Source organism: Panicum virgatum, chromosome 8K (assembly GCF_016808335.1).
Source record: "Panicum virgatum strain AP13 chromosome 8K, P.virgatum_v5, whole genome shotgun sequence".
Lineage (NCBI taxonomy): Eukaryota > Viridiplantae > Streptophyta > Magnoliopsida > Poales > Poaceae > Panicum > Panicum virgatum.
In genome coordinates this window covers 9,359,607-9,385,621 of record NC_053143.1, presented here as the reverse complement: position 1 = coordinate 9,385,621, position 26,015 = coordinate 9,359,607, and the positions used below count along the sequence as shown (strand labels likewise).

At 44.8% G+C, this 26,015-nt stretch overlaps 1 protein-coding gene across 7 annotated transcripts; it reads left to right on the top strand.

Annotated features, from left to right (window-relative positions):
- The first annotated feature begins 15,621 nt into the window (after positions 1 to 15,621).
- Positions 15,622 to 25,153, top strand: LOC120643853 (DNA topoisomerase 2-binding protein 1-A-like). Of its 7 annotated transcripts, XM_039920336.1 has the most exons (19): positions 15,624 to 15,967; positions 16,087 to 16,129; positions 17,289 to 17,410; positions 17,489 to 17,596; positions 18,420 to 18,561; positions 20,180 to 20,271; positions 20,697 to 20,790; positions 20,907 to 21,357; positions 21,445 to 21,584; positions 21,717 to 22,066; positions 22,604 to 22,715; positions 22,755 to 22,771; positions 22,864 to 23,160; positions 23,286 to 23,454; positions 23,522 to 23,697; positions 23,786 to 23,812; positions 23,904 to 23,986; positions 24,212 to 24,329; positions 24,419 to 25,153. In XM_039920336.1, the coding sequence occupies exons 1-19, from the start codon at positions 15,746 to 15,748 to the stop codon at positions 24,515 to 24,517; spliced, it is 2,862 nt and encodes a 953-aa protein (XP_039776270.1). In that variant the 5' UTR covers positions 15,624 to 15,745; the 3' UTR covers positions 24,518 to 25,153. The 7 variants fall into 7 exon arrangements, with proteins under 7 accessions (XP_039776273.1, XP_039776274.1, XP_039776270.1 ...); XM_039920340.1 differs by lacking the exon at positions 22,864 to 23,160 and having other exon boundaries at positions 15,623 to 15,967; XM_039920337.1 differs by having other exon boundaries at positions 15,625 to 15,967; positions 22,604 to 22,771; positions 23,564 to 23,697.
- Positions 25,154 to 26,015: the final 862 nt, after the last annotated feature.

The window sequence follows — 26,015 nt, the reverse complement described above, 5'->3', positions numbered from 1 at the left end:
AAAATTATTATACCAGTGAGAGGCGTGCTTGGGAAAACTAAGGACTAATAGTGATAAGGAGCATGTGCCGCTTGTCGAACGCATGTTAGACTACAAAGAGCTCGAGGAGTTGAAGTCAAACGAGCAGCGACAGTGTATTATTATCTGCAATAATACCATGTAATATTGTAATGTACTTGTGTGCCGTGCTGATTATGCTCGAATCAGACACACGGCCGGAACAACGGCCGTGCTGATTCAAGCGCTTTCGGTTTGAAAATTTTTGGACAAAGTGTGAAGGATTTCTTGATACTGTTGCGCAGACTTGGAACGCACCACTTCCCTGGGCACATGTTGATGCTTTCCGCACGTTGGATTTCAAGCTAAGAGCCACGGCAAAGGCACTCACAAGCTGGAGCGCCAAGCACATTGGATCGGTACGTTTGCAGCTTGCCATAGCCAAGGAAACTGTACTCCGTTTCGATTGTGCCCAGGACACGAGGATTCTTGCCCCACATGAGCTCGCACTCAGGCGTAAAGCTAAACTCTGTTCGTTTGGACTGGCCTCTCTTCAGCGAACAATCTGCAGGCAGCGGTCACGCGTCACGTACTTGGCAGAGGGAGATGCAAATACAAAAAAAAAAATCCATTTGCAAGCATGCCATCGTAGCCGCAAAAGTTACATCGGTAAAATAAGACTGCAGGATGTTGAACTCTCACAAGATGAGGACAAGGCCGAAGCGTTTTTTCAGCACTTTGATGGCATCCTTGGTACACCTGGTAGTCGACCTACAAAACTAGACCTTTCAATTCTAAACCTGCCTTCTATTGGCGAGCAGCAACTTGACCACTGCTTGAGTGAAGAGGAGATTTGGCAAACTATCCTAGGCATCCCATCTGACAAGGCTCCAGGCCCGGATGGCTTTACCGGTGCTTTCTATCGCGCAGCTTGGCTAGTTATTAAGACAGACATCTTGAACGCTTTTCATGCACTTTGGGCTCTAGATGGCAGAAGCTTATTGTGACATCCCAAAAATTCACTAAATTAAATCACGCGCTAAATAATTTCAAAACCTCTTTTCAATCGTTGAGCTCAGTCCATTCAAAATCGTTCCCTGCCCGATCTCCCGAACTCCCGAAAAACCGGTCCCGACATCCGAATCCATCGCTGTCCCAACTCCCTGTTCGCCCGCGTCACGCCCGTCACGCCCAACCGGTGCGCGTGCGAGTCCAGTCGCGGTCGCCGCCGCGATTCCCGCCGTCTCTCTCTCTCTCTCCCATTTTCTTTTCTCCTTTTCTTTTTTTCATTCCTCCCTCCTTCTCTCCCTCCCTCCTCCTTCTCCTCTCTGCCGCGTGCTCCCGAGCACCGCTCAGCCCGCACGCGACGCGCACCGCCCGCTAGCTACCACGGCCGCTCCCCGCCCCCGGCCAGCCCACGCACACACGCACGCGCGCACGCGGCGCTCGGCGCACCGAGCCACGACGCCCACGCCACGCCGCTTCCGCCTGCCCACGCGCCGACCCTGCTCCTCGCCCACACGCGCGCACGCGCCCGGCCACCCCACACGCTCCACGCGCACACGTGCATGCGCACCACGCGGATGCGCCGCTCACCGCGCCGCTCGCCGACCCGACCACCTCGCCGCGACGCCCGCCGAGCAACACAGCGCGCACAGCGCCCCTCCACTACGCTCGCGCCCGCACAGCTCGACGCCGACCTCCACAACCTGCCACCCCACGTGCCAGCTGCCCGAGACGTCGCGTCGCCGCCGCGAATCGCGCCGCCGACACTCGCAAGCGGCCGAGCGCCATTAATGGCACCCCGCTCGAGCTCGCCGGCCGCCACCACCTGCCCCGCCCGCTCCACCGCCTTACTAGGCCTATAAGAGGACCCCCTGCGCTGCTCCCAAACCCCACAACGCCGACCATCACCGCCCATAGCCCTCATTCCAAGCTCCCAGCACCGCCTCCGCACATAACCTTGCCCGCCGCCCGCTGGCCATGGTGGGCGCACCTCCTCGCTCCATCCCAGCCCAAGGTGAGGAGAGCAGCAGGCTGCCCTCGCTCCCCTCTCTGTTTCCCCCTAGCTCTAGCCTCCGCTGGGGCCTTGCAGCGCCGCCGCTGCACAGGCCAGGGCCGGCCGCCGCCCGACGCCGTGGCGCCGCCTGTACGGGCCGCCACCCCTCAAATCGAGGAGGGGAAACAATTCCCCGCGCCGCCCTGGCCCTTTTCCCTTCCTACCCGATCGCCGCCGAGGCCCCAGGGCCACCGGCCGGGGCCGCCGCCGCCCCTCACGCCCCTCCCCTGTTTCCCGGTTGGGAGGAAGAAGAAAAGGGCAAATATGCCCAAAACCCCCTTCCCTCTCTTCTATTTGTTTAAGAGCCCTCCCACCTTTTAACCTTTTTGCAAATTAAACCCTTCCTTTATTATATTTCAAAACAAATCCTTCCCCCATATAAACATATCTCTAAATAAACCCCTGACCTTTTTCAAAATGACCCGGATAAATTCTAAAATACCAAACAAGCCCCTGCCTTCTCAAGAATAATTACAAACAGGTCCCTGACCCCTTATTTAATCCCTAAACCTTTATATAACCTGTCATTTCATGCGCCAAACATTCTCCGATCAACCCGAAACTTAACCACGCCATTCCTAACATTGTTTTGGCTATGCCATTAGGAAATCACCCAAAAATATTACTTCTTTATCCATATCTTAATTGTTTCCGATTCGAGGTCAACGATAAAGCTTTTATTTCTTTTTCTTGATTGTGTGTTTGTTTGTACGCGTCGTAGATCACGGTGTGAACGAGAGAGAGCCCGTCGATGAGCAGTACTACGAGCAAGCGAACGAGGACCAGTTCTGCGACCCCAAACCCGAAGGACAGTACCTCGATCAAGACTTCCCAGAAGGCTTTGAAGACGGCAAGTTCAATCCCGCCCTTTCATGCATATTTTGTCCTAGTTTTTATAAACACAACCTATTGGCCTGTTTTATAAAATTGCATATATTTTGCTTGCTGAAAACATAGTTGGATAGCCACCCCTTGATTTGTTATAACCATTCCTTGACCACCTAGATTAATGTCTGAATGTGATTTGTTTGGACTTTAATCGCTGCTAGAATGCTTAGGATCTTAAACATAATACAACTTGTTTTATAAAAGGAAAATGTGTGAGTGTGTGGGAAGGGAAAAATGTGAAACTTTCGAAAGATAAGTTTAGACAGGATGGATGGCACTTCTATGTGATTTGCCAAACGGTGTGCTCGTGCCTGTGTGGCAGGGCAAGAAAGGGAGATATCCATCTTGTCACAATTAAGGACCGAGTTGGTGTGTCATCTCACCTAACTCCACTATCTTGCAAACCACTCGACCGTTGTATGGGCAACGGCTTAGCATAAACCCCACTAGTTAGTCTGATAGCCATCAAGAGAGCTGAGAGCAACGGGTGATCAAGGAGAAGGGATTAGCTCTGTGTGACGTATGCCCCGGTTAAAACCTTTGTGATAGGTCAATGACCCCTTGGTGGATCCCGTGATGGCTAGTCAGGTCTAGCTAAGGTGGGTAATGGCTTTGTTGGGATCTGCACCGACACTAAGGTGATCGAGTTGTGGTACCCCGCTTGTGGGTAAAGTTGCACACCTCTGTAGAGTTAAAATTTATTCGAATAGCCATGCCCACGGTACTGGGCGAGTTACGGTGTGGTCACATAACTAGTGTTTCTCCTGGGATTGGATGGGTTGGCGTGAGTTGTTTTGGGAAAGTGTCCGGCAGTTGTGCTACGGCGGATGAGGAGTCCGGTTGCAACTTAAAACTTGGATCCTGTGTTACTCGAAAAAACTTGTTTTAAAAATCCTTTCTTTCAAAAGAACCCTTGCATAAAAATTAGCATTCCGCAAATTAAACCCTAGCCATATCCTTGATTTATCATGTGCATTATATTCTGTTTATACCCCCTCCGTGGGTGTGGTTGGACTTGCTGAGTACGTTTGTACTCACCCCATTCTTAATTTTTACAGATGAAGATCCAGACTTCGTTCCTGAAGACGTTGAGTAGAGGTTCCGTCCTGCACCCAATCTTGCCTGTGGATAGGATCACCCGCAGGAAGATCCGTATGGCGCAAGACTCTGATGACCCCCTCTTCGTAGTTAATATCGTTGTGTGGTTGTTAGTTGTTATCCTCGCAATAGTGGCGCTTCACTGCCCACTTCCGCGTAGAGTTGTACGGTGATGTACCATCTGATGTAATAAAAGTGTTATCAGCCTCCTGGGACTGATATTGTATCACTTTTAAGTCTTCTCTCATGAGGGGACGCTTCACTTATATCTTGTCAACCAGGCTTATATCTTTCTACTGCGCAAGAAGCCTGATGCTTGCATGGTGAGCGATTTTCGACCGATAAGCCTCATTCACAGCTTCATTAAATTGTTCACAAAAGCCCTTGCTCGGCGGCTTGCCCCACATATGAATCAGCTGGTAAAAACCAATCAGAGTGTGTTTATCTGTGATCGCGTCATTCATGACAATTTTAAGGCTGCTCACCTTACGGCCAAGCTTCTCCATAGCAAGAAATGGCCGAGTGCTTTGCTAAAATTTTTTTTTGAACGAACGGGCACGAGATTGTGCCTAATTCATTGATAAAGAAGGAGAGTACAGCCGGCTAGCCGGAAGGGAGAGAAAAAAATTATTCTCGCATTAACAAGGACTCTAAATCTTTTGCCCCAACTAGGGCCCAAGCACCCGCCTCGCTCTTAATTTTTGCTAGTAGACCTGGAGCTGACGTCTCTCGCTTTCTGAAAACTCTAGCATTTCGTTCACACCAAATCTCCCAGATTACAAGGAGAGCAAGAGATTTGATTCCTTTGCGTGGCATATGTTCACAGGAGGTGATATTAGTCCACCAGTGAAATATATGATCGCTTTGTCTCCAAACTTCAGGGCGTAAGGTGGGCTGTGCCAACCAATCCGCAATGAGGTTCCATACCCTCTTTGTATATCGGCACTCTGCTAGCAGGTGAAGCGCGGTCTCAGGAGCATTACGGCAGAGGGGGCAAGCGGGGCTTTGTGGCCAGCCTCGGCGCATCAGCCTGTCTGAAGTCCAAACCCGGTCTTGGGTTACTAACCACGCAAAGAATTTGCATTTTGGCAGCGCCCAAGCTTTCCATATCGTCTGAGCCTTTGGCACTTTGATGTTCCCAAGAAACTGCGCATTATAGGCTGAGGCCGTGGTATACTCTCCTAATGCGGTGAACTTCCATTTGATCTGATCTTCTTGGTTCTCATCCAGCTGTGTATCATGTAGTAACTCCCAGAGAGTGAAATATTCTTGGATGTGGTCAAGTGTAAGTCCTCGAGTTCTTCTGATGTCACGTATCCAAGTATTTTGTTGGAGCGCAACTGCCACTGTTCTATTTTTGTGTCGACAGATCGCGAAGAGATTAGGTGCTATATCCTGCGGCCTACGCCCTTGTAGCCACCCTGAGTGCCAGAAGCTCGTCTTTTTGCCATTGCCAAGTGAAATTGTTGTGCACGCCGTAAAAAGAAGACGGTCAATGTCATTGCACGGCGTTGCTGTTCCGATCCAAGCCTTTTCCGGGGAGGTCCATTCGTGCCAAAGCTAATGCAATCTGAGAGCCCTTGCAAACATTACCAGGTTCAGGATACCTAAGCCACCATTCACTTTGGGACAGCTGCATCTTGTCTAGTTGACTTTGCATTTTCCTCCTGTGAGTGTTGAGTCGCCTGCCCAGAGGAATTTCTTTCGTAATTTGTTGATCACTTCAAGAATCTCAATAGGTGCTTTAAGGACAGTTAGCAGGTAGACCGGTTGTGAGGAGAGCACCGATTTTGTCAGGCAGATTCGTCCAGCCTGCTGAGGTGTCGCCCTTGCCATCCCGAAATCTTGGAAGTTGCTTTTTCCACCAGAGGTTGAAAGTCAATTTTCCGCAGTCTTCTTACCATAAGTGGTAAACCCAGATATTTAAAAGGCAAGTTGGAGCGCAGCACCGGGAAACCCGAAAGGATGGCTTCAAGGTCAATCTCATTGCAGCTGATGGGCGTGACACTTGTTTTTAGCAGGTTGGTCCTTAGGCCAGTGACCTCACCAAAGGAAGGTAATAGGAGCGCCAGGTTGTTGAGGTCGTTGCGGTCTGGTTTTACAAAGATCGCTGCATCATCCGCATACATAGAAATCCTAAAACGAGCCACTCGTCCTTGTAGCTTGTGCAAAAGTTTGAGGTCTGTGGCCTTTGAGAGCAGCCGATGCAGAGGGTCGAAGGCAAGGATGAATAGTAGAGGTGAAAGGGGATCCCCCTGCCGTAGTCCTCGATCGTGCAGGATGGGGTCGGTTGGAAAACCATTGACCAGAATTCTGGAAGTGGAGGTGGAAAGGGTGGCGGCAATCCAGTTTATCCAGCGCTGGGGAAGCCCCTATGTTGCATCAAGGAGAGTAGATAGTCCCAGCGTACCGAGTCGAAGGCCTTTGAGATGTCGAGCTTCACAAGTAGGGAGGGTGTCCCGTTTCGGTGGAAGCGCCTTGCGATGTTTCTAACGTATAAGAAATTGTCATGGATGCTTCTTCCCTTAATGAAGGCACTTTGGCAAGGGGAAATTAGTTCGTGCATTTTCGGCGCAAGTCGTAGAGCTAGGATTTTGCTGATGATCTTCGCAAAGGAGTGTATTAGACTGATCGGCCTGTAGTCTGTGACCAAGTCTGCCCCATCTTTCTTGGGAATCAGGACAATGTTTGCTTTATTCAGCAGGTTGAGGTTCGCACAACGCCCCATGTGAAAGTAGTTGATAGCCGCCACAAGGTCCTGCTTAACGGTGTTCCAACATGTTTTGAAGAAGTTTCCCGTGTAGCCATCTGGCCCCGGGGCTTTATCATGTGGTAGTTGTTTGATGGCTGCATGGACTTCCTGCTCAGTGAATGGATCCATCCAGGGAACTGAGGTTCACTGACGGGAGACAGAGGGCATCCCAGTTAAAATCTCGACATCTAGCCGGAGGGTCCGCCATGATTGAGGAGAAATGGTCATGAATGACTTGCTGCTTCTCTTGATGTGAGATGGCCCAACCCTGGCCCTTTTTCAAACGCTGAATGAAGTTCTTTCGTCTTCTTGAATTTGCCTTGATATGAAAGAATTTTGTGTTAGCGTCACCTTCCCGAAGGTAAGTGACTCTCGAGCTTTGCCGTTTCCTGGCTTTTTCAATGACTGCCCAGCCAAGGATGCGCTTCTTGAGTTTGTTCCGTAGGCGATGCTCAGAATCGGAGAGGTCTCTATTCTCTTGAGCAATGTCCAGTCTCAGAATGACCTCTTGGGCCATGTGAAGCTTAAGTTTCGCATCCGAGATTAAAGATCTGCTCCACTTCCTCAGGGCTTTTCCTGTAATGTGAAGCTTGTGACCGAGCCTATGAAACGGTTCTGTATGCGTGGTTGGTTGCGACCAAGCGGTAGTCACCACATCCTGGAAGTGTGCGAGCTTCGTCCAGAAGTTTTCAAATTTGAAGGGTGTCGGCTTTCGCAATCCATTTTGATGCGCTAAGAGTACAGGGCAATGGTCGGAGTGCGACGAAGACAAGGCATGCAGTGAATGATTTTCGAAAGCTAGGTCCCACCTTACATTGCAGAAGATCCTGTCTAGGCAGACAAGTGTCGGGCGCCGCCTCTCATTGCTCCACGTGTATTTGCGATTCTGCAGATGTATTTCTTTTAGTTGGCAGAAGTTGAGGGCAGCTCGGAATTTCCTCATTAGGCGCAGGTTTAGGTTGTTGTTGTTTTTGTCTCTTGCTCTGTAGATAACATTGAAGTCACCTAAAATAAGCCACTTTGTATCTGTCGGAGGTTTGAGTTGTTTCAGGTGCCACAAGAAAATTGTTTTTTCTAGCCTTCTGGAAGGGCCATAGACTGTTGAGAGGGTGAAGGAGTCGGTCCCAAGCTGCTGCAAATGCACCGTTGCCGAAACAGAGAAGCGGCCAATCAAGATATCTGTAAGATTGACAAACGCATCGTTCCAGAGGACAAGGATATCTCAAAGGCGTTTGACTCGGTTAACTGGAGCTTTCTGCTTAACATTTTGGCACAAATGGGTTTCTCCAGAAGGTGGCTGAATTGGATATCTCTGATTCTTTCTACTGCTAGCACAAGGATTATCTGTAATGGCTCCCCTGGTCGACGGATTTGCCATGCTTGGGGTCTCCGACAAGGGGACCTGTTGTCGCCCCTTTTATTTGTGCTTGTCATGGAAGCACTCAACGTAATTTTTTGTTTGGCAGATGCCAAAGGTCTGCTAGAGCATTTGGACCCTCTGATCAAAGAGAGATTGTTTTTTATGCCGACGATATCATACTTTTTATTACCCCGAGGTAACAAGACCTTGTGTTAACAAAGGGGATTCTGGAACTTTTTGCTGCTGACTCTGGTTTAAGGACAAATATTGAAAAATGCCTGACTTCACCAATTCAGTGTTTCCTGGAAGACACGGTTAGCCTGCTGCAGCACTTTCCCTCAAAACTTAGTCCTTTGCCTATTACCTATCTAGGCATCCCATTGACAGCAAGGAAGTTGAAAAAAATGTGAGCTACAGCCGCTGGTCGATAAGGTTAACGACTGCTTGCCTACGTGGAAGGCCAAACTACTAAGTAAAGCTGGTCGAGCGGTGCTTGTGAAAGCTAAACTGTCGGCTATTCCAGTTCACACAGCTATGGCGAACGCTCTTCCTCCATGGGTTATCAAGTGTATTGATAAACACTGTAGAGCATTTCTATGGACAGGATCTGATTCGGCAAAGTGGGGCAACTGCCTGCTAGCCTGGTCCAAGGTATGCCGACCACCTGACTTGGGCGGGCTTGGTTTCCTGGATCTTGAACTCTTCGGCTATGCCTTGCGCATGCGTTGGTTGTGGTTCAAAAGGACCGATCCCAGCAGGCCATGGGACAATTTGCCTGATGTTGCTGAACCTTTGGTTACCTCAATGTTCCACGCATCGGTCTCAGTTCAAATTGGAGACAGACAGAACTCTCTTTTCTGGGCATATCGTTGGCTTGATGGCAAGAGTATTGAGGAATTAACCCCATGTTTATACCAAGCAGTTAGAAGTTGAACCATCAAATGCAGAACGGTCGCACATGGTCTCTCCGACAATGCTTGGGCAAGGGACATTACCGAAGCTCTCACTGTTCAGGTCATTCTTGACTATCTCCTGATATGGGATGCCACTAGATCCATTACGCTGCAGCATGGGGTTAAAGATACATTTCTATGGAAATGGACTAGTGATCATTGCTTATCCACAACTTCAGCTTACAGGGCTTTCTTCATTGGTCAGCATGCCATCCCGGGAGCAAAAATACTACACAAAGCAAGAGCTCCGGCCAAATGCAAGTTCTTTGTTTGGTTAGCTCTACATGACAGGTGTTGGACGGCTGAAAGAAGAAAACGTCACAACCTGCAGGATGATGACTCTTGTGCTCTGTGTGACCAGGAGGCAGAAGCTATAGATCACTTGCTGGTTTCTTGCTCCTTTGCCCGTGAGACCTGGTTTAACATCTTGCTATGGTTAAGATGGCACTTCCTCACACCGAGTAATTTTGACGATTCTCTCGCTGCTTGGTGGACGCACTCACGTAAAAGGTTGCAAAAGGCTGATAAAAAATGCTTCGACTCTCTAGTCATTCTCACCTCGTGGATGATTTGGAAAGAGCGAAACAACAGGATTTTTGATAGAAATCAGCTAACAGTCGCGGAACTGGTGCTACATATCAAGGAGGAAGTTGATGTCTGGTTATTGGCAGGCTTTAAGCACATCAGTGCTTTCCCTGCAGCTTTTAGTTCGCCTGTAGGTCGCAGACTGTTAAGCCTGTAATGTAATTTTTTTCTTACATTGCCCAAGCTTGGATCCCTATTCCTAGCTCGTTGTTTGCAAAACTTTGCTTCTTCCTCTTAATGAAAAACGTGCTCACGAACGGTCGCGAAAAAAAAATACACGGCCGGACTTCATAGAGAAACAGCTGCGTGTTTGGCAATTTTGTGGCAAACCACTTGAGAGTGAGCTAGCATTTTTTCGGACGGGACTGGGGAAAACAATATCGGCTCATTTCAGGTGTATAAAATTTGTATCCGATTTCATCTCAGAGACAACTTTGGGCTGATTTTTCCGATCTCTCAAGCTTCCCACCTTTTCCTGAAAAAAAAATCAAATCAATCTATTGGGCCGAGCTCAGGGCAATCCAATTTTTTAGGCTTGATTTCCTCTTTATCATACCCGATCCTACATCAGACATGGACAAGCCAAAACCTAGCGAGTTCGAGTCAGGCCTAAAATTTTTCGATCTAGCGATACGGTCCGAATGTTATCCCGTATGATTCCACAATTTGTAACCCAGGGAATGACCGATGTTTGTGCTGGTTCTTTTTAAAAATACTATATATCTTTCACAGTGCTTTCATAACCTAGATCAAATTAGTGATGTGGAATAATCTTTTTTCACGTCTGACAACTGTCGTTTTAAGTTAGGAGGAGGATGAATTTATTTGGACATTAGATCAAAAGAGTGAAGAGAGATCTGACCACCAATGGATTCACAACCACAGCGAGTTCGAAAGAACCTAATAACGGCTGTTGACGCTCACTAACGATCATTTCTAGACATCAACTTGATCGGAAAAACATGAGAGTTTGCATTTCTTACACGCACTTATATTCAATAAAGTCCCTAAACAACACTTTACCTTCTAGAATATGCAAGTTGTGTTTTTGAGCTAATATGCAGGTTGCAAGCACACTTTGGCCCAGCAGAAAGTCACAAAAAATATCAGAGTATCGATTCAGACTCAAATGGATCAAGTGTAGCCCAAGAACCGAAGTAAGATCACTCAAGACAAGCTCTACCTCGGTGTTCAGACCAGGCCAGGCCCAGACAAGCCCAACCCCCAGCAGTTGGGGGCGGTTGGCGCCACTGGCAGGCCGGCCGACCCCTTGGTCGGCCGACCGGCCCGTGGGCCCCACCGCCTTAAGCTTGCTACGTGGCAGCATGGCATTGGTCCCCAGCGTCGGTTTGCGGAGGATTAGCTACAGAAACCCCGTGGCTCCCTGCTATAAATACAAGGGGGGTAGAGAATGAGAACACACACCTCACTTCACTCACCTCTCAAATTCCTTCTTGCATAGTCTTTAGGCTTAGTGGAGTTTAGGAGAAGCCTAGGAGTCATCGAGTCGCCGGTGTTGCTCGAGAGTCTGGTATGGGTTCATCTTTAGCTCTCTCTTGTAATATTCGGTCGTTTGTAATAGAATTAGACTATAGTTACCGATATCTGCTTGAAGTATGTTCTGAGTTATCGGATATATGTTTCTTGTCATGGTTGAATTATCATTCTATGCTTGCATTGTATGATCGCCCTGTGCTGGAGATGGTTAGTCTTTTGTTCTTAGAACTCTATCAACAGCTCCAGTATTCGTATGATTGCTCTAGTGTGATGTCTGTCCATCCGGAGGGTGGGGGCTTCGCGTGGAACACTAGAGTATCCCTTACTAGTGTAGACATGGTGTCTATATTAGCTAAGTGTTGCTGGATGTCAACTATATCCACAGTTTGTAGAGGTAGCCGGCAGGTGGTGACAGCCCTGTCCGAGCCTTTTAGTAATCCTCCACGTTCGGTATGGGGGGTAGGAGGTACGGGCTCCTCCCATCGCTTCGATAGCGATCTCCCTGTTGTGTAGTTTAATCTCTGACGAGCTAACCAATGAGAAAGTGTAGATATAGCTAGCCTAGCACAGCTAACTCGAGCTCTGACTTTTACCTTGCTCCCGACCTAAAGCATCTTTTATCTTTCTTTTATTTATTTATCCGAGAGGGTAGTTTGTGTGTGTGTCACACTACTTCCTACCATGTTATTAACTTACCCCTGTTTATGCATGAGAATATCCAATCTAGATAGAGTTCACCCACTAATCTATATATTCTCTCACTCATCGCCTTCCCTGCGGAAATATAAATGACACCCCGGTATACTCCCGGGTAAAATGCTACAGCGATATTCCGTACGCTTGCGGATTCATTCGTGGTTCATGAAATACTGCCACCCCAAATTGGCGTCTGTGGGCGTCATCGCTGGTGACGTTGGTAGGTGCCAACAAGTATTTTTGGCGCCGTTGCCGGGGAAGGCACAGAGTGAAATATATGGATAAAAGTTGTGAACAAAATCGAAATTGGTATTCGCTTGCTAAATAGGCTAACTTGACTTTGTTTTCTTGTCTTTATTGATATGAAAACAGGGTAGTGTATGACCGGTTTCGATTTGCCGCAAAACTTTCATTCCAATCCAGAGTCACTTTTGAGAAGAGTTCGACCTCGTATCGTACCTCCTCAGATCTCACTCTCGGCAGTCGATCCAGTCATCGCATCATCGTCAGCTCATAGAGCTATGGCCCAGAAGACACTCCGTGATTACTCTGCTCCGTCTGCTAACCAGGTCCCTACCGGGCCCGAGGTTAACACCGGAGGAGAAAATTTCGAGATCAAGACGGGTCTCATTACGATGGTGCAGGCCAGCCCATTCTGTGGCAAGGCCAATGAGGATGCCAGCGCTCATCTCCAGCAGTTCCTGGAGCTCTGCAGTACTTTTGTTATCAATGGTGTATCGCAAGATACTATCCGGCTCCGTCTGTTTCTGTTCTCTCTCTTGGGGAGAGCGAAGCAATGGTTTTATGCTAACAAGGCTGTTGTGGATACTTGGGACAAATGTGCCAAGGAGTTCCTCTCGAAGTTCTTCCTAACGGGCAAAACCAATGCTCTTCGTGGTCGGATTTCGAAGTTCCAGCAGGCATCAAATGAGTCAATTTCGGAAGCTTGGGAGAGGCTTCAGGAGTACATTCTAGCGTCCGCACCATGGAATGGATAATTGGCTCATTCTACAGAACTTCTACAACGGGCTGACACAGTCATCCCGTGATCATGTGGATGCCGCTGCGGGTGGAGCTTTCTTCTCGTTGACCATTGAAAGAGCTACATCATTGATCGAGAAGATGGTTTCCAACAAAGGTTGGAGCGATGATCGCCTCCAACCGCGCCAGCGAGGTATGCACTCCGTTAAGGAGGCCGACATGCTCGCTATAAAGATTGATCTCCTCCTCAAGAAATTTGAGGATTATTCCCAAGATAAGGCTAAATTGCAAACACTTCAAGTCTTGGAGACTCGCTTGACGTGCGAGGTCTGCGGGAATGTTGGATATTCAGGTGACAATTGCCCAGAAACCCAAGAAGAAGCTCTATTCCTCAATGGCAGCAATGGGTTTCGTCCACAAGGAGGTCAGGGGTGGAATCAACCACGCCCATACTACCAAGGAGGTAATGAGAATTCGAATTCTTTCGATCCTAACTAGCCTACCTTGAGAGATTTTGTCTACGGCCAAGCGAAGATCAATGAGTCCCTTCGAAAGAAGTTGGCTGTTATAGACAAATCTATGGAGACTATCCATGCCAAGATGGACGGATTCTCCACGGCTATGAAGAACCAACTGAGTTTCAATAAAGCGCTAGAAACTCAATTGGCTCAATTAGCTGCTGCTACACCTGCTGCTGAACTAGGGAAGATTCCAGGGCAACCCGAATCAACTCTAGAGAGTGTAAATGTCATCAATGCTATGTGGAAAGAGCCACTTAGCAGGACACCCCTCAGCTATGCAGAAAAACTCACACGCCCAAGAAGAGATGCGTGGGGCGAGTTAACAGCCACAATAAGAGAAGATCCCGAAACCCTAGTGATCAACTGCTCAATCTTTGATTATGAATTTGATCACGCCCTTTTTGTGACCTTGGAGCCAGCGTCAACATCATGCCCAAGGTGACTTTCGAAAAGCTAGCCTATCCGTCAATTTCCCCTACCACTATGTGTGTTCAGCTGGCGGATTCCACGATAAGATATCCATAAGGAGTTGTGGAGAGGTTAATGGTAAAGGTTAAGAATATCTACATATTTGTGGACTTTGTAGTCCTTGATATGGAAGGAGATCTTGGAATTCCTCTCATATTTGGGCGACCATTCCTCAAGGATACAAACGCCAGAATTAATGTGGGGATAGGAAGAATCAGCCTCCGTATCATGGGAAAGACCATGAAATTCAAGTTCCAGAACAAAAGGGAGGTATTCCTGATTCATGAGGATAGTGAGAAACAAGGGCTATGGGCAGAGCTAGGTTGGGATGGTCAAGATTATCATCCCCCTTCCAAGCCAGCTTGGGAGGATTGGGAAATTCATACTCCATCAACCGAGCCAGTGGAAGACGACCAGAAGATCCCTGACTTCATCACCAACACAGTATGGTAAGATTTAGAAATTGTCTATCCTGCATCCGAGGATCCTGTTCCTGCGCTACCTACGCCACCAAAGAAGACCAAGAAGGTGTGGCGCAAGAAGAACAAGACATCATCGACCGCTACTACTTCTCTAGGTACGGACGAAACGACATCAACCTAATCAGGTATGGAGAAAGGTCCTGCTTTTCGACCCTAACCAAGAGCTAGCTTGGGGGAGGTTCCCTCCCTTAAGTCAACTGTATCCCTTTATTTGCTTTCAATAAAATTTGATAAAAAACTTTCAAAAACAAAATAAAAATTTACTGATTTATTTCCCTTTTTCATGATGCGCGGTAAGAATGTTTTAACTCCTTGTGATAAGTTGAAAGGATGAGTTTTGCTTTGCTCTATCATGTCTGTTGTGCCTAGTTTAAAAATAAGAGTTCTCTTGAGTTTAAATCTGCTGGTTATGCAAATATCTTGTCAATGAACCTGAAAATTCCGTGGGTTGCATATGCTTGATTCAAGTCTAAGTTGTTGCGAGTTCAGATATGGTAAATAAGGTTGTGCAAGTTTGTTCTAGTGATGCTTGAAGTCTGGAGTTGTTTTCAAAAAAAAAATCTAAAAGAGGCAAGTTCCCTAGCGATATGCAATGTCCTACCAAAGCCATATGTCATATTCCATGAAAAACCCTTTACACATATGCTGCTTGATATTCTGTTGAGTTTTGTCAAATTGTGTGACCCTAGTGAGATGCTTTTCATGCTTTCTCGATCATAAGCACGTACACGTCCCATTCAAATCAACTACTTTGAACCATAATCTAAAATCAACTATTTTCTCAGTCCCTCTCTTTTCAAATTATAGTCGTTTGAATTTTTTAACCCAACTTTGATCTCTCATTTTATTCAAAAAATTGGTGCAAACATAGTCAAATTTAAATTATTCTTGAAGAATTTGTATTGATAAAATAAGACACAACAAAAGAAATAATATTTTGCATAAATTTTAGAATAAAACTAATGGTCAAACTTAGGTCTATAATTTGAAACGGAGGGAGTAGTTATTTAGAAGTGTTTTATGATTTGTGCAAATTTTAGCAAGGAGTACCAGAGCATTTTTTTTACACTAAAGGATCCAAGCCATTTAGCCGAGTCCATTCACACGTTATCTTCGTGTGTTAAGAGTCAAATTCTCAAAATTTGGCTGGCACTGAAAATAGTCGATTCTCAAAATTAATTTGAAATTGGGCCAAATTTGGAACGTGATTATAAAAAAGAGTCAAAATGCGCAAAGTATACCCACGCGGCCACACCGGCTCCTCCGTTCCAGACGATTTGTCAGTTCCCCCGAAAAAAACTCTGAAAAAAAATCAATTCCTCCGCCACTTCCCGCCTCCTACAGTCCTACCCTCCCACCCCGCCGTCGGCGGCGCGTCCGCCCCCGCCCCCGCCCCCGCCACTCGCCGATGACGCCGTCCTACAGCTCCGGCCCGGCAGGTCACGCCGGAGGGCGGCGGGCGGCGACCTTCGCCGGCGCGAGCGTGTTCCTGTCGCGGAACCTGGTGGCCCCCGAGGTGTTCGACGCCGTGCACGACGCGCTGCGCCTCAATGGCGCGGAGGTCCTCCTCTGCGCCGACCCGAGCCGCACGGGCCCCTTGGACTTCCACGTCATCTCATCCTCCTCCCACGTACGCCGCGGCGCCCTTTCTTACTCGCCCCCTCCTCTTCCACGGTGGGAATCAGACCGCCGTTTCGGTTTCCCGATCCCTAATACCGCTTGGTTCCGTTTTGATGTGAATTTCTGCAGGAGAGGTTCGCCGATCTGAGGACTAAAGGCTGCAATTTGCTAGGTGAGGTGCAGGAACCTGCGTAGTTCTGGAACCTGCGTAGTTCTGGAACCGGGGGGCCTAAATTTTGTAGGGTGGTTCTGGAGTTATTGTTTTGTTTAATGGTTAGTGGGATTAGGCTCAACTGTTAAAATGCCTTGATAATTGGAAACTCCAGTGTTCACTTTGAGAAGTTTGTGCCTATGTGATTTCAATTCATAACTAGCTGTTAAGGTTAAATTGGTAAGTGCACTATTACTCTGAAATTTGGTACTTTGTTTTCAATTTTTTGTGTTACAGTAGAGATTAATGTGTCTGATTGTTTCAAACTAGAGTGGCTTCAATTTGAAAAGAACTTAAGTTGCGAGAACTGATGGATCAATTTGATTGATAGGTTGAGGTTGTGCTGAACTTTTCTATGTGGAGCCAAATTCTTGAATTTGGATAGGTTATGTCCCAACCTGATCGTGTTTAGGTTCATTAGGATAATAGGTGCAATAATGCCAGTACTAATCATAGCTTGCTAGCTAAGGCTGGTAAATAGTCCAACAATCAACCTTTTTGGGTGAAAGTAAAATGATGATGAAAGCTCAAGTGGGATTTGTATATATGGTTTGTCCCTAGTGAAGATAGGCTACAGAAGATATGGTTATGCAAAATATGTTTCATTTGTTAAGAATACGTTGGTTTCTCTTGATATTGTTTTTCCTCTCAACTCCCATGAACAAATTTTGTTTATGCTCCTGTTTGATTCCCTGGATAAGTTAGTTGTTCATATAGGTGCAGCAAAAGGGCCCCAGTTTACTTGGTGGTTAGTTTTCATGCTTTAGGGCTGAAACGTGTAGGAACAATTATTTATTAGAAGCATCTGTGCAGTGGTGATTGTGATCCTGTCTCATGAGTCAATGAGGATCATGATCTTGAGAAATGTGGATGGAATCTAAATTTTTCTTCTGCAAACATTCCAAGTGAAGCTATGATAAAACACCTGTTTATCTTTTTTTCAGGCTTCCTCTTTTTGTCTTTTTATTGTTAATATGGAGCCCAAAAAGTTATGTGTTTTGCATTTTTTCAGTGCATAAAAATTTATTTGTGGTTCGGAACCACAACAACCAATTTTCTAATACGTTCAACTGGTTCTTTGTTTAAAAGTTGACTTAAAACCATATTTGTATTTTTACAGGACCACAGTGCATTCTTTCCTGTGCTAAAGAACGCCGTTTTCTACCTAAACAGAGTTATACTTGTTGCCTTGCAATGGATGGGGTTAAGATACTATGTTCAGGCTTTGAAAAAGCTGAGAAGGTGCATATATCAAAAAACTTCTGCTAAATTCACAGTTTCATTAGTTAATTTATTTCAAATTTTATTTGCTGCTTGCAGGCTAAGATTGAAGAATTAGTGACAGCCATGGGAGGCATTTTGGAAAGTAAGTCCTCCATGGATGTGAACTTTGTAATTGTAAAGGATGTCATGGCTGCTAAATACAAAGTAAGTTAATAAGTTATGTTTAAAGCTTTTAACATAGTATGGAAACCTGTGCTGATTACAACATATGCAATCCCTTTACCTTTATATAGATGCTGTGCAGTGTTGCCCACAGCAGCAGCTTAATTAATTGATGCTACAAGAGAAATGCCATGTTGGTATTTGTTCATTAAATCTGAATTGGAAACAATAGCTTAATCTTACTGTTCATGTTGGTGTTAGAATTGGCCATTTCCTATATAACCTATCATTAAAATACCTGATAAGCAGAATGAGTTCTTTAGATGTGGACAAAGAACTTTTGGTTTAAATACTCCTGCTGTATAGTGAAAAAAGAATAACTGCAATGTACCTTTAGTGCTGTTACTTTGTTTGAATGAGGCAGATGGCATCAAAGCAAAAATTGCTTGCAATGTCATGTTCTCTCAGCATTGGTACTTTTTTTCCTTTCTCGAAGACGCAGGAGAACTGTGTATCATTATATTAAGAAGAAAGAGAGGGTTTAAGAAATCCAAACAGCACCACCCACCCACACTAACACACACACATGCTTACTTCAACAGCAATCACCCTTACAAATACTTGGAAAAAAAAACCCCACTCACGACCAGACCTAGTCAAAAATGGTTACTAGAGCGAGGAGGTGAGAAACTCCTCGAGTCCCAGCCGAGCTCCATAAATGTAGGTCCTCTTTCATGGAATGTAGAACTCCATTCAGGTTAGGCTGAATTCCATCATTGGTACTGTTGTGTACTTGTGATGTTGGCCTAGGATTAACAGTGATGTGGAGTACTAGTGATATGGTTGCTTCGCTTTGTGTTTGTAGTATGCTGTGAATAATTTGAAGCCTGTTGTCACCATGAACTGGTTAGAACAATGCTGGATTGAACACCGTGTTGTGCCTCATGAGCCCTACAGGATTCTTCCCTTTGTTGGGTTGAATATCTGTGTCACCAAATTGAATCCAGGTATGTGCAGTTGGACTTAATTCAACTTCGTGTTCGAATTGAGTTCCACTTTTTCCTTCTTTCAACATGCATTTTTTATTTTTTTCTTGCATATTTATTGAAATATGGAAGAGGGGGACTACTCTGGTTAGTTTTATGATTAGTTCGTATCTAAACTAAATTGTTATGATTTGGATCCCGATCCGCTCATTTTGAACATGCCCTTATGGTTGTTGACTAAAGGGTTGATATTATGTAATATTGTATGTGATACTTTAGACAAGGTTATTACAAATCTCAGTAAACTGGTAATTGCTGTCTACTAAATGGAAGAGTACCTTCTTTGTTGTATAATGGTATTTTGAATTGCAGCTGACAAAACCTGCTGGTCTCTTTAACCTTCTTTGCTGTAAAATGATATCCTTTTAAAAGGATTAGGTCCAGTTTAGCCTTTCATGAATAAGTCTACCTTCAACTTCAAAACCAGGTATTTGAGTATTTGACATGTCATTAACTCTCAAAAAGTCAAAATGTTGCAAAAAATACCCCATTTTCATGTTCTGTTTAGTACGCAAGCCATGTTGAATGCTCAGTTTTAATGTTGAGAGCTGATTTTTGCATCTAGATTAGACTATGATGATAAAATGGATTTATTCCATCTTTTATATTTCCTCACAGCAATAGAGAATAAGATTTCTCAGTATCAGTTGAGAATAAGATTTCTCGATTTCCACTTTGAGATTGGACTAGACCATGCAGTGGGCAGGTGGATATGCTCAGGTTTTCTGCATATATGTAACTGGGTTTTGCAGAGATTGGCTAGGATTTGTGACATGTTCCTGTGGAAGCTGACCAGAAAAAGTTGATTATTACAAACTAGTCCAAGATATATATTATTGTACTATGTGCGAAATCAAATGTTAAACTTTCAAAGCTTCATCTCTTACAAAACCTGATCCTTACTATACCTAAAATTATATATGCATAAACATGATGTTAATAGATTCAGTGCCAATTTTTCCTATGTGCCACTTATTATGACATTCTCTTGTCAAACATGTGCATTGGAGAACATATAAATGTTGTGGGTGGATAGCGTGGCAGAAACGATGACCGGAAGTCGGCGCTTGACGGGACGGTGAGGTCAAGCCTCGCCTCCCTGGAGCTAGGTAGATGGAACACGAACACAAATTTAGGGCTAACAAGTTTCTTCAATGCCGTTCCAGATTTCAATCTGGCTTATATAGAGCCGTCCTTGCCTGTCTGTTGACACCTAACAAACCAAATCACGATAGTGCCTATCCAAACAAACTAGCAAACTGAACCACAATTCAAGCTAACAAACTAACTGAAGATACTTGCGCCTGCTACTCCTCTGCTGCCGGCTTCTGGCAACGATGGTACACCCGTCCCCACATAACAATAAATGTCCTAAAATAAGTAAATCTGGCCAGCGGGAATAGCAATTAGTCCACGTGTAAGGTAAATGAACTGCGGCCTATAGGCACAAAGAGCTCCTGACCTCATTCAGAGCTACTGTCAGCTTTTTTTCTTATAAAAGCTACATCTGTTAGCACATACTTTATTCTATTGAATGATCATCCTTCATTGATGCTTTAATTTTCTTTTCTTTCATCAGTTGAAAGGAAGGAATTGGAGAAAACAATAGTGCGGAATGGTGGCCAGTTTTCAGGCTGTCTTACACGGAAGTGCACCCATTTAGTTGCAAATATATCCTTTGATGCTTTATGCACTCGATGTTTTCTGTATGAATTAGTTACATGCGCACAGTCTATTATGTTTCCCACATAGCTATAGAACATGAATGAAATGCCGAAGAATGGAAATTTGATTTATCCAAAGTTAGTAAAGACTGACGAGTGATGGTATGTACACACAGCTGTGAATTCCTGAAAGCCATGTGTCCATTTATCATTATGACAAAACAAAATATAACACTGAAAGAAATACCTTTAGGAGATCAGCATTTGCTTAATGTTTGCTCTAGTGTTAATGAAACGTGCAGCTTGGTATTTGTTAAATATTACTGATTTCCTTTGCTCTAGTGTTAATGAAACGTGCAGCTTGGTATTTGTTAAATATTACTGATTTCCAATACAAAATCCTAAGGAAACTTTTCTTAACACGTTATTTACGAACCTGGAGGTGACAAATATGTCGTGGCCCGAAGATGGGGTAATATACACATTGTAAATCCAAGATGGGTTGAACAATCTGTTGCTCGTAGAGGTAAAAACATACCCAGGGACTATTTTGCTGCTTTGATTTGCTTTTTTATCCTGTAACTGTTACTAACTGTGATTTGGTTAGTCTAACATTTTTAATTTTTCTTTATTGGAATGAAGCTTGCCTAGATGAAAATAGCTACCTTGTTTGTCAGACTTGGTCTGCTTCTAGTGGTTTAAAAACTTCACTCAAGGAACAACACAACCCAGAGATCAGTAGTGCAAGTGCAAGTTTTCAGCCTGTTCCAGCAACATCAATTGATGATTCAGTATCAACATCACAATGTGTGCCTGCTTCATTTGGTGATTCTTCAAAGATCAGCAACACTGATATTGTTGGTGCACCTGGTGTCCAAGAGGCAAATGAGATGCAGGTCGATAGTCATGTTGCTGAGGACACAGAGGCGGAAAATGATGATCTATATTTATCAAACTGCAGAATTTCTCTGGTGGGCTTTGAAGAGAATGAGTTGTTGAGGCTACTCAGGATGATACGCAATGGTGGTGGATCCCGGCATATTTTGTTAAATGAGAAGCTTACACATATTATACTTGGTGCGCCTTCGGAGTAGTAAGTTCATGCAACTGTTTCTTCTGTATATCCTAGTACTTTGAACTGGTTGCAGTTGCACCTGATGGTGCTTTTTTGTCTTGGCAGTGAGAAAAAAGAAGTAAGACGTCTGGCTGCTTGGGGTGTAATAAATGTAGTGAAAGTAACGTGGTTAGAAGACTGCAATAGAGAAAAAAAGGAAGTAAAAGTATCTCCAACTCATGTGGCTACTGAGCTACTCTTGAAAGGTAAAAATGTTATAAACATATATTTGAAGCATCAGATTTAGATGTATTTCACATTTTTTAGGTGGGCTGTGTTAAAAAATATATTGTACTGGCTTGATTTTACATTCATTGTTTTCTAACTTTTGAATGTAGAGTTTTCACATGTGACTATGGAAAAATCTTCTGGTACACGTGAAACGAAGGTAGCCAAGAGCTCTAGTGGGATTTTTCATGTCCCAACTGTTAATGACTCACATGGGAATCAACTTGAAAAAGATATGTCATCTGAAAGAAAACCAGCTAGAGGCAAACATGAAAACAGCATGAACAAAACCCGATCAGCAACCAGGTCTGCAAATTCAAGCCAACAAAATGCAGTGGTCAATATTAGCAAGCATGATCCCAAATCTCAAGGAGCATCCACAGTGAATTCAGGAAATAGCAGATCAAATGTTTTCAAAGGGATAACATTTGGCTTCTCAAATTCATTTTCTCATGATAAGGTATGCTGCTTTGCTAATATTGAATCCACTTCCTGTATTGGCATCACTTCGTTATCTGTGCCACCTCCCTTTTCCTCTCAAGATGACTCTTGGTTCAACCTTGATTTGATGACTGGCATGCTCAGGTCAACAGTAAATTATGCTGCCAAAACTTTTAACCTCTTTTTGTTGATCGAACAACTTGTTTTGAAATTGCATAACACCAAAGTTACTGGATGTAGTACAGCAGAGCTAAAAATGATGTGATTATAGGCTATGTAGCACCGATACGGATAGGCGTATCAGTATCGGCCCGATACGGATACGTGGATATGTCAAATTTCTGAAAAAGTTAAAGGCACAAAGGTGTATCGGAGTATAGGATACAAATACGCGGATACGTATCGGATACGTGATACGGGGTCATGTTGAAGTATCGGGGTTATAGAGATTATAGGCATCTAGATAGTGCCTATTTTTCTTTTAATTATGCATAGATGCTTAGTTTCCATTTGCTTTCATTTCTGTTGATGAAGCAGCTATGTTCATCTGAATCAGAGACCTGAGGTTATTGATTGGATCAGAGAAGGTGGAGGCATTGTGGTGGGTGATATACAATCTAAAACTGTGAATTACACAATTGAGTGCCATGGACGAAACAGCATGCCTTGTGACTTCTCTCATTCAACAGTTGTTTCAACACATTGGATACGCTCATGTTTGGAGGTATGCTTCTGTGATCTTGATCTCTTATTTCTGTTTATGCTTTTTAAAGTGGCAGGCCCCCTTCCATTTCTTACATTTAAAATTTTGTAAAGGTGGCTTGCTTACAAGAAGTTGGAAGCCATCCTATCTTCTCTCCTTTGCGCTGTCGCATCCCATTACCAGGATTTGAAAAGTTCCGTTTCTGTATCTCACTTTCACAATATGAAAAGAAAGAAAGCTATCTGCTGAAGAACTTGTGCTTCGCTTTAGGCGCTAAATTTACAGAAAAGGCATTCAAGGGAGTGACCCATCTTATCTGCAAATTTGCAAGTGGTGACAAGTATGAGGTATACTCCAAAAGAGGAACTCCAACCATTACTGAAGAGTGGCTCTTTGAGTGTGTAAAACAGGTAGCCATATTCTATACATGGTTTTGAGCATATTCACATCTTACCGTTCAGTTATTGTTCTGTTGAAGATAGCTTGTGAGCATGTGATGCTTATTGCTTAACAAGATGGTGAATTATCATTGCAGGATACAATTGTCTCTTTTGATCACTTTCAGCCGAAACCACTTACTTCTCAGGACAAAGAGGCTGATCTGTGCACTGTCAGTCAGTATTCCACGCAGGCAAGCAGATTTAACTGCTCTGAGCTGCTTAGTGGATATCAAGTAACAACAACCAATCCAACAGACAACTTGGGTAATCGTTCGTTATACAAATTGTGAAAAGAAACTTTTTGCACCACTAGCTCATTGTGTTTGCTTAGCAGGTGATGCCTCAGCTAATGAAGAGGCAATTGCTCCTGCAGTTAGTAAAAGAAGGCTGCTATCTGTTTCTGGCCACGCTAATGATACATGCGGAAACATTGGAAGGACTGAGAAACACCTTGAAACTGGCTCTGTTCCTGATGTTGCAGATGCGATAGAGGTCCTATCGTCCAAGGTAGTGCTAATGCAATTCATACACTTCACTATTACAAGGGCATCTTTATGGGGCATTATCTAAATATACCACTTTTTCAAATTTGCAGATTCAAGATGTGCAATCTCCTAGTAGTGTATCCCATTCTTCTTGTGATCAATGGCTCTATTGATTTTCTTACTCCATACTTTAGAAATGTACTAGTATTCTATCCTTAACTAATGCAGATATTTGAACCTGACAATTCTGCTGTTGTTCAAGACCAGAAAGATACACACTCCTTTGGCATTTCAAGGAGCTGGTTGAATATGTAAGTCAGTATATTATGCATTTCAAGGAGCTATTCCTGCACTCAATCATCATGCCTGCTCACTAAAACTTCCACTTATACAAGACAATGATAAAATGAATATTCACACAGATCTGGAATGTTTACTTTAAAGCATCTACGTTGAAGGAACTTCAATCTAGCTACTTTGCCTGCAGTCCTGCACATAGGATTTCCCTTACTGGTTCTGCTGTTTGTTTCCTCTAGGCAACAGAAGCAAGAGAACACACCTGGCACCAAGGTCCAAAGCTTAAGCTCGTCCCCTGCACCCTCCCGAGCACCCACTGCCTACTACCCTTTCAGTGAGACGCAGACAGAATCTCAGGTCAGTGTATCCAATAATTAAGATGTCCTAATAACAACTAACACCTGACAGTGATGGCCAACTCTTGTAAATTCCGTTTTTTCATGCAGATTGTTGGGTACGAGGAAGATTTGACCGGCAGGCAAAAGATCATCGACAGAGTTCGCTCTCAGAGCATTAACATAACTCCATCAAACGAGATTCCTTGAGTTAGCCACGTTTCTCTTGCCTTGCAGCCAGATCTGCCCCCTCAACTTGATGTTGTTTGGCCTTGTTGGGCATCGGCATGAACAGCATGCATGGAATTGCAAGTATGGAGGCCTATTACTCAACCAGAGGTTCTACTCGTGGCATAAGGGGATAAAGATTCTCATGGCATGACTCAAGCAAAGTGCCCTTACACCCTGATTTGGTGTGCAAGGAACTCACCCTTGTTTTGTAGATTGAATAACACGCGGGACAGGGGCTCTGAAATCAAATCTTTGACGCGATGTGTGATCCTGTATATTAATACAAGCGAGGAATGCAGCAAGGATCGACGAAACAAGCTCTTGATCAGTATTGTGGATGCCTCAGTGGGATGATGTATCTGGTGAGCTTGTGAGAAAGCTTTACATTACATAGCATCTGATTTTGGATTCTTGTATATGTATCTTTTTTTTTTGTAGACAAAGCTTTCCACTTCCCTGTTTGGTCTGGGCAGGTCAGTAGGTGCTGTGATTTTGCTCTTTTACTTTGAATCCTGGATTTCTAAACTTGGATCATGCCAATTGTTTTGTATATTCATGAATGATCACACAAACACACTCATTATCTCTACGCTCCTTAATGACTTCTGTCACAAATTAAACAGACTTGTATTGTCTTTACGCTGGCAACGATTGCATGGTTGAGAAAAGTACTTGCACACGATCACTTCTTAATCCAGGGGGCACACATGCATGATCACTTCACAGCAGCTTCGCATACGGCGTTCGTAGTTGCCGCGCGGATGCCAGCAGGCGCCTCCATGGGGCTCCACCCTCGCCGACGGCAGCGCGCCGGCGCTCTAGTCGAAGGTGCTGTCGCCGGCTCGCCGCCGTACGGGTAGCGCGGTGACCGGCTGCCGTAGCAAACCAGGGAGCAGGACGCTGATGCATCCTCTTCTTCTGGAGCTCCTCGAAGGCCTCCTTCCCGTGCGCCTCGCAGGCCATAATGCTTCTTCTCTAAGGAGTAGGTGCGCGACGGCGGCACGTGCAGGCAGCGCCACCTGCAAACGGCGGCAGGCGCACGCGGCGCGTGCACAGGAGGGAGGAGAGGAAGTTTCTCAAAAAAAAAAAAATGAGGGAGGAGAGGAAAGTTTGAGGAGAGAGAAGAAGCTAAAATTAGGATATAAATCCAACAACTCTGATTGTTTGTACGAATTCAAATATTGAAATGTGGGGAAGAAAAAATCTGGCTATGCGCGACGGGAACGTTCCCCAGGCTTGTTTCTCTTTTTTTTTTCAACTGCGTGGACGTGATCATCAGGCCCGTTTGGCTTATGGCCTTCATCGATCGATCTCCCCGGGCCACCGGCCCATTTAAAAATTGGCCGCAGGGAGGTCGCTGTGCGCTTCTTTCATTTTTATATTTTAAAAAATAAAATTTCAAAAATATATGTCGAATAGGGAAATTTTCAAAAATAGATGCCTGTCGCCCATTATAATAGAGAGCGACAGACACCCA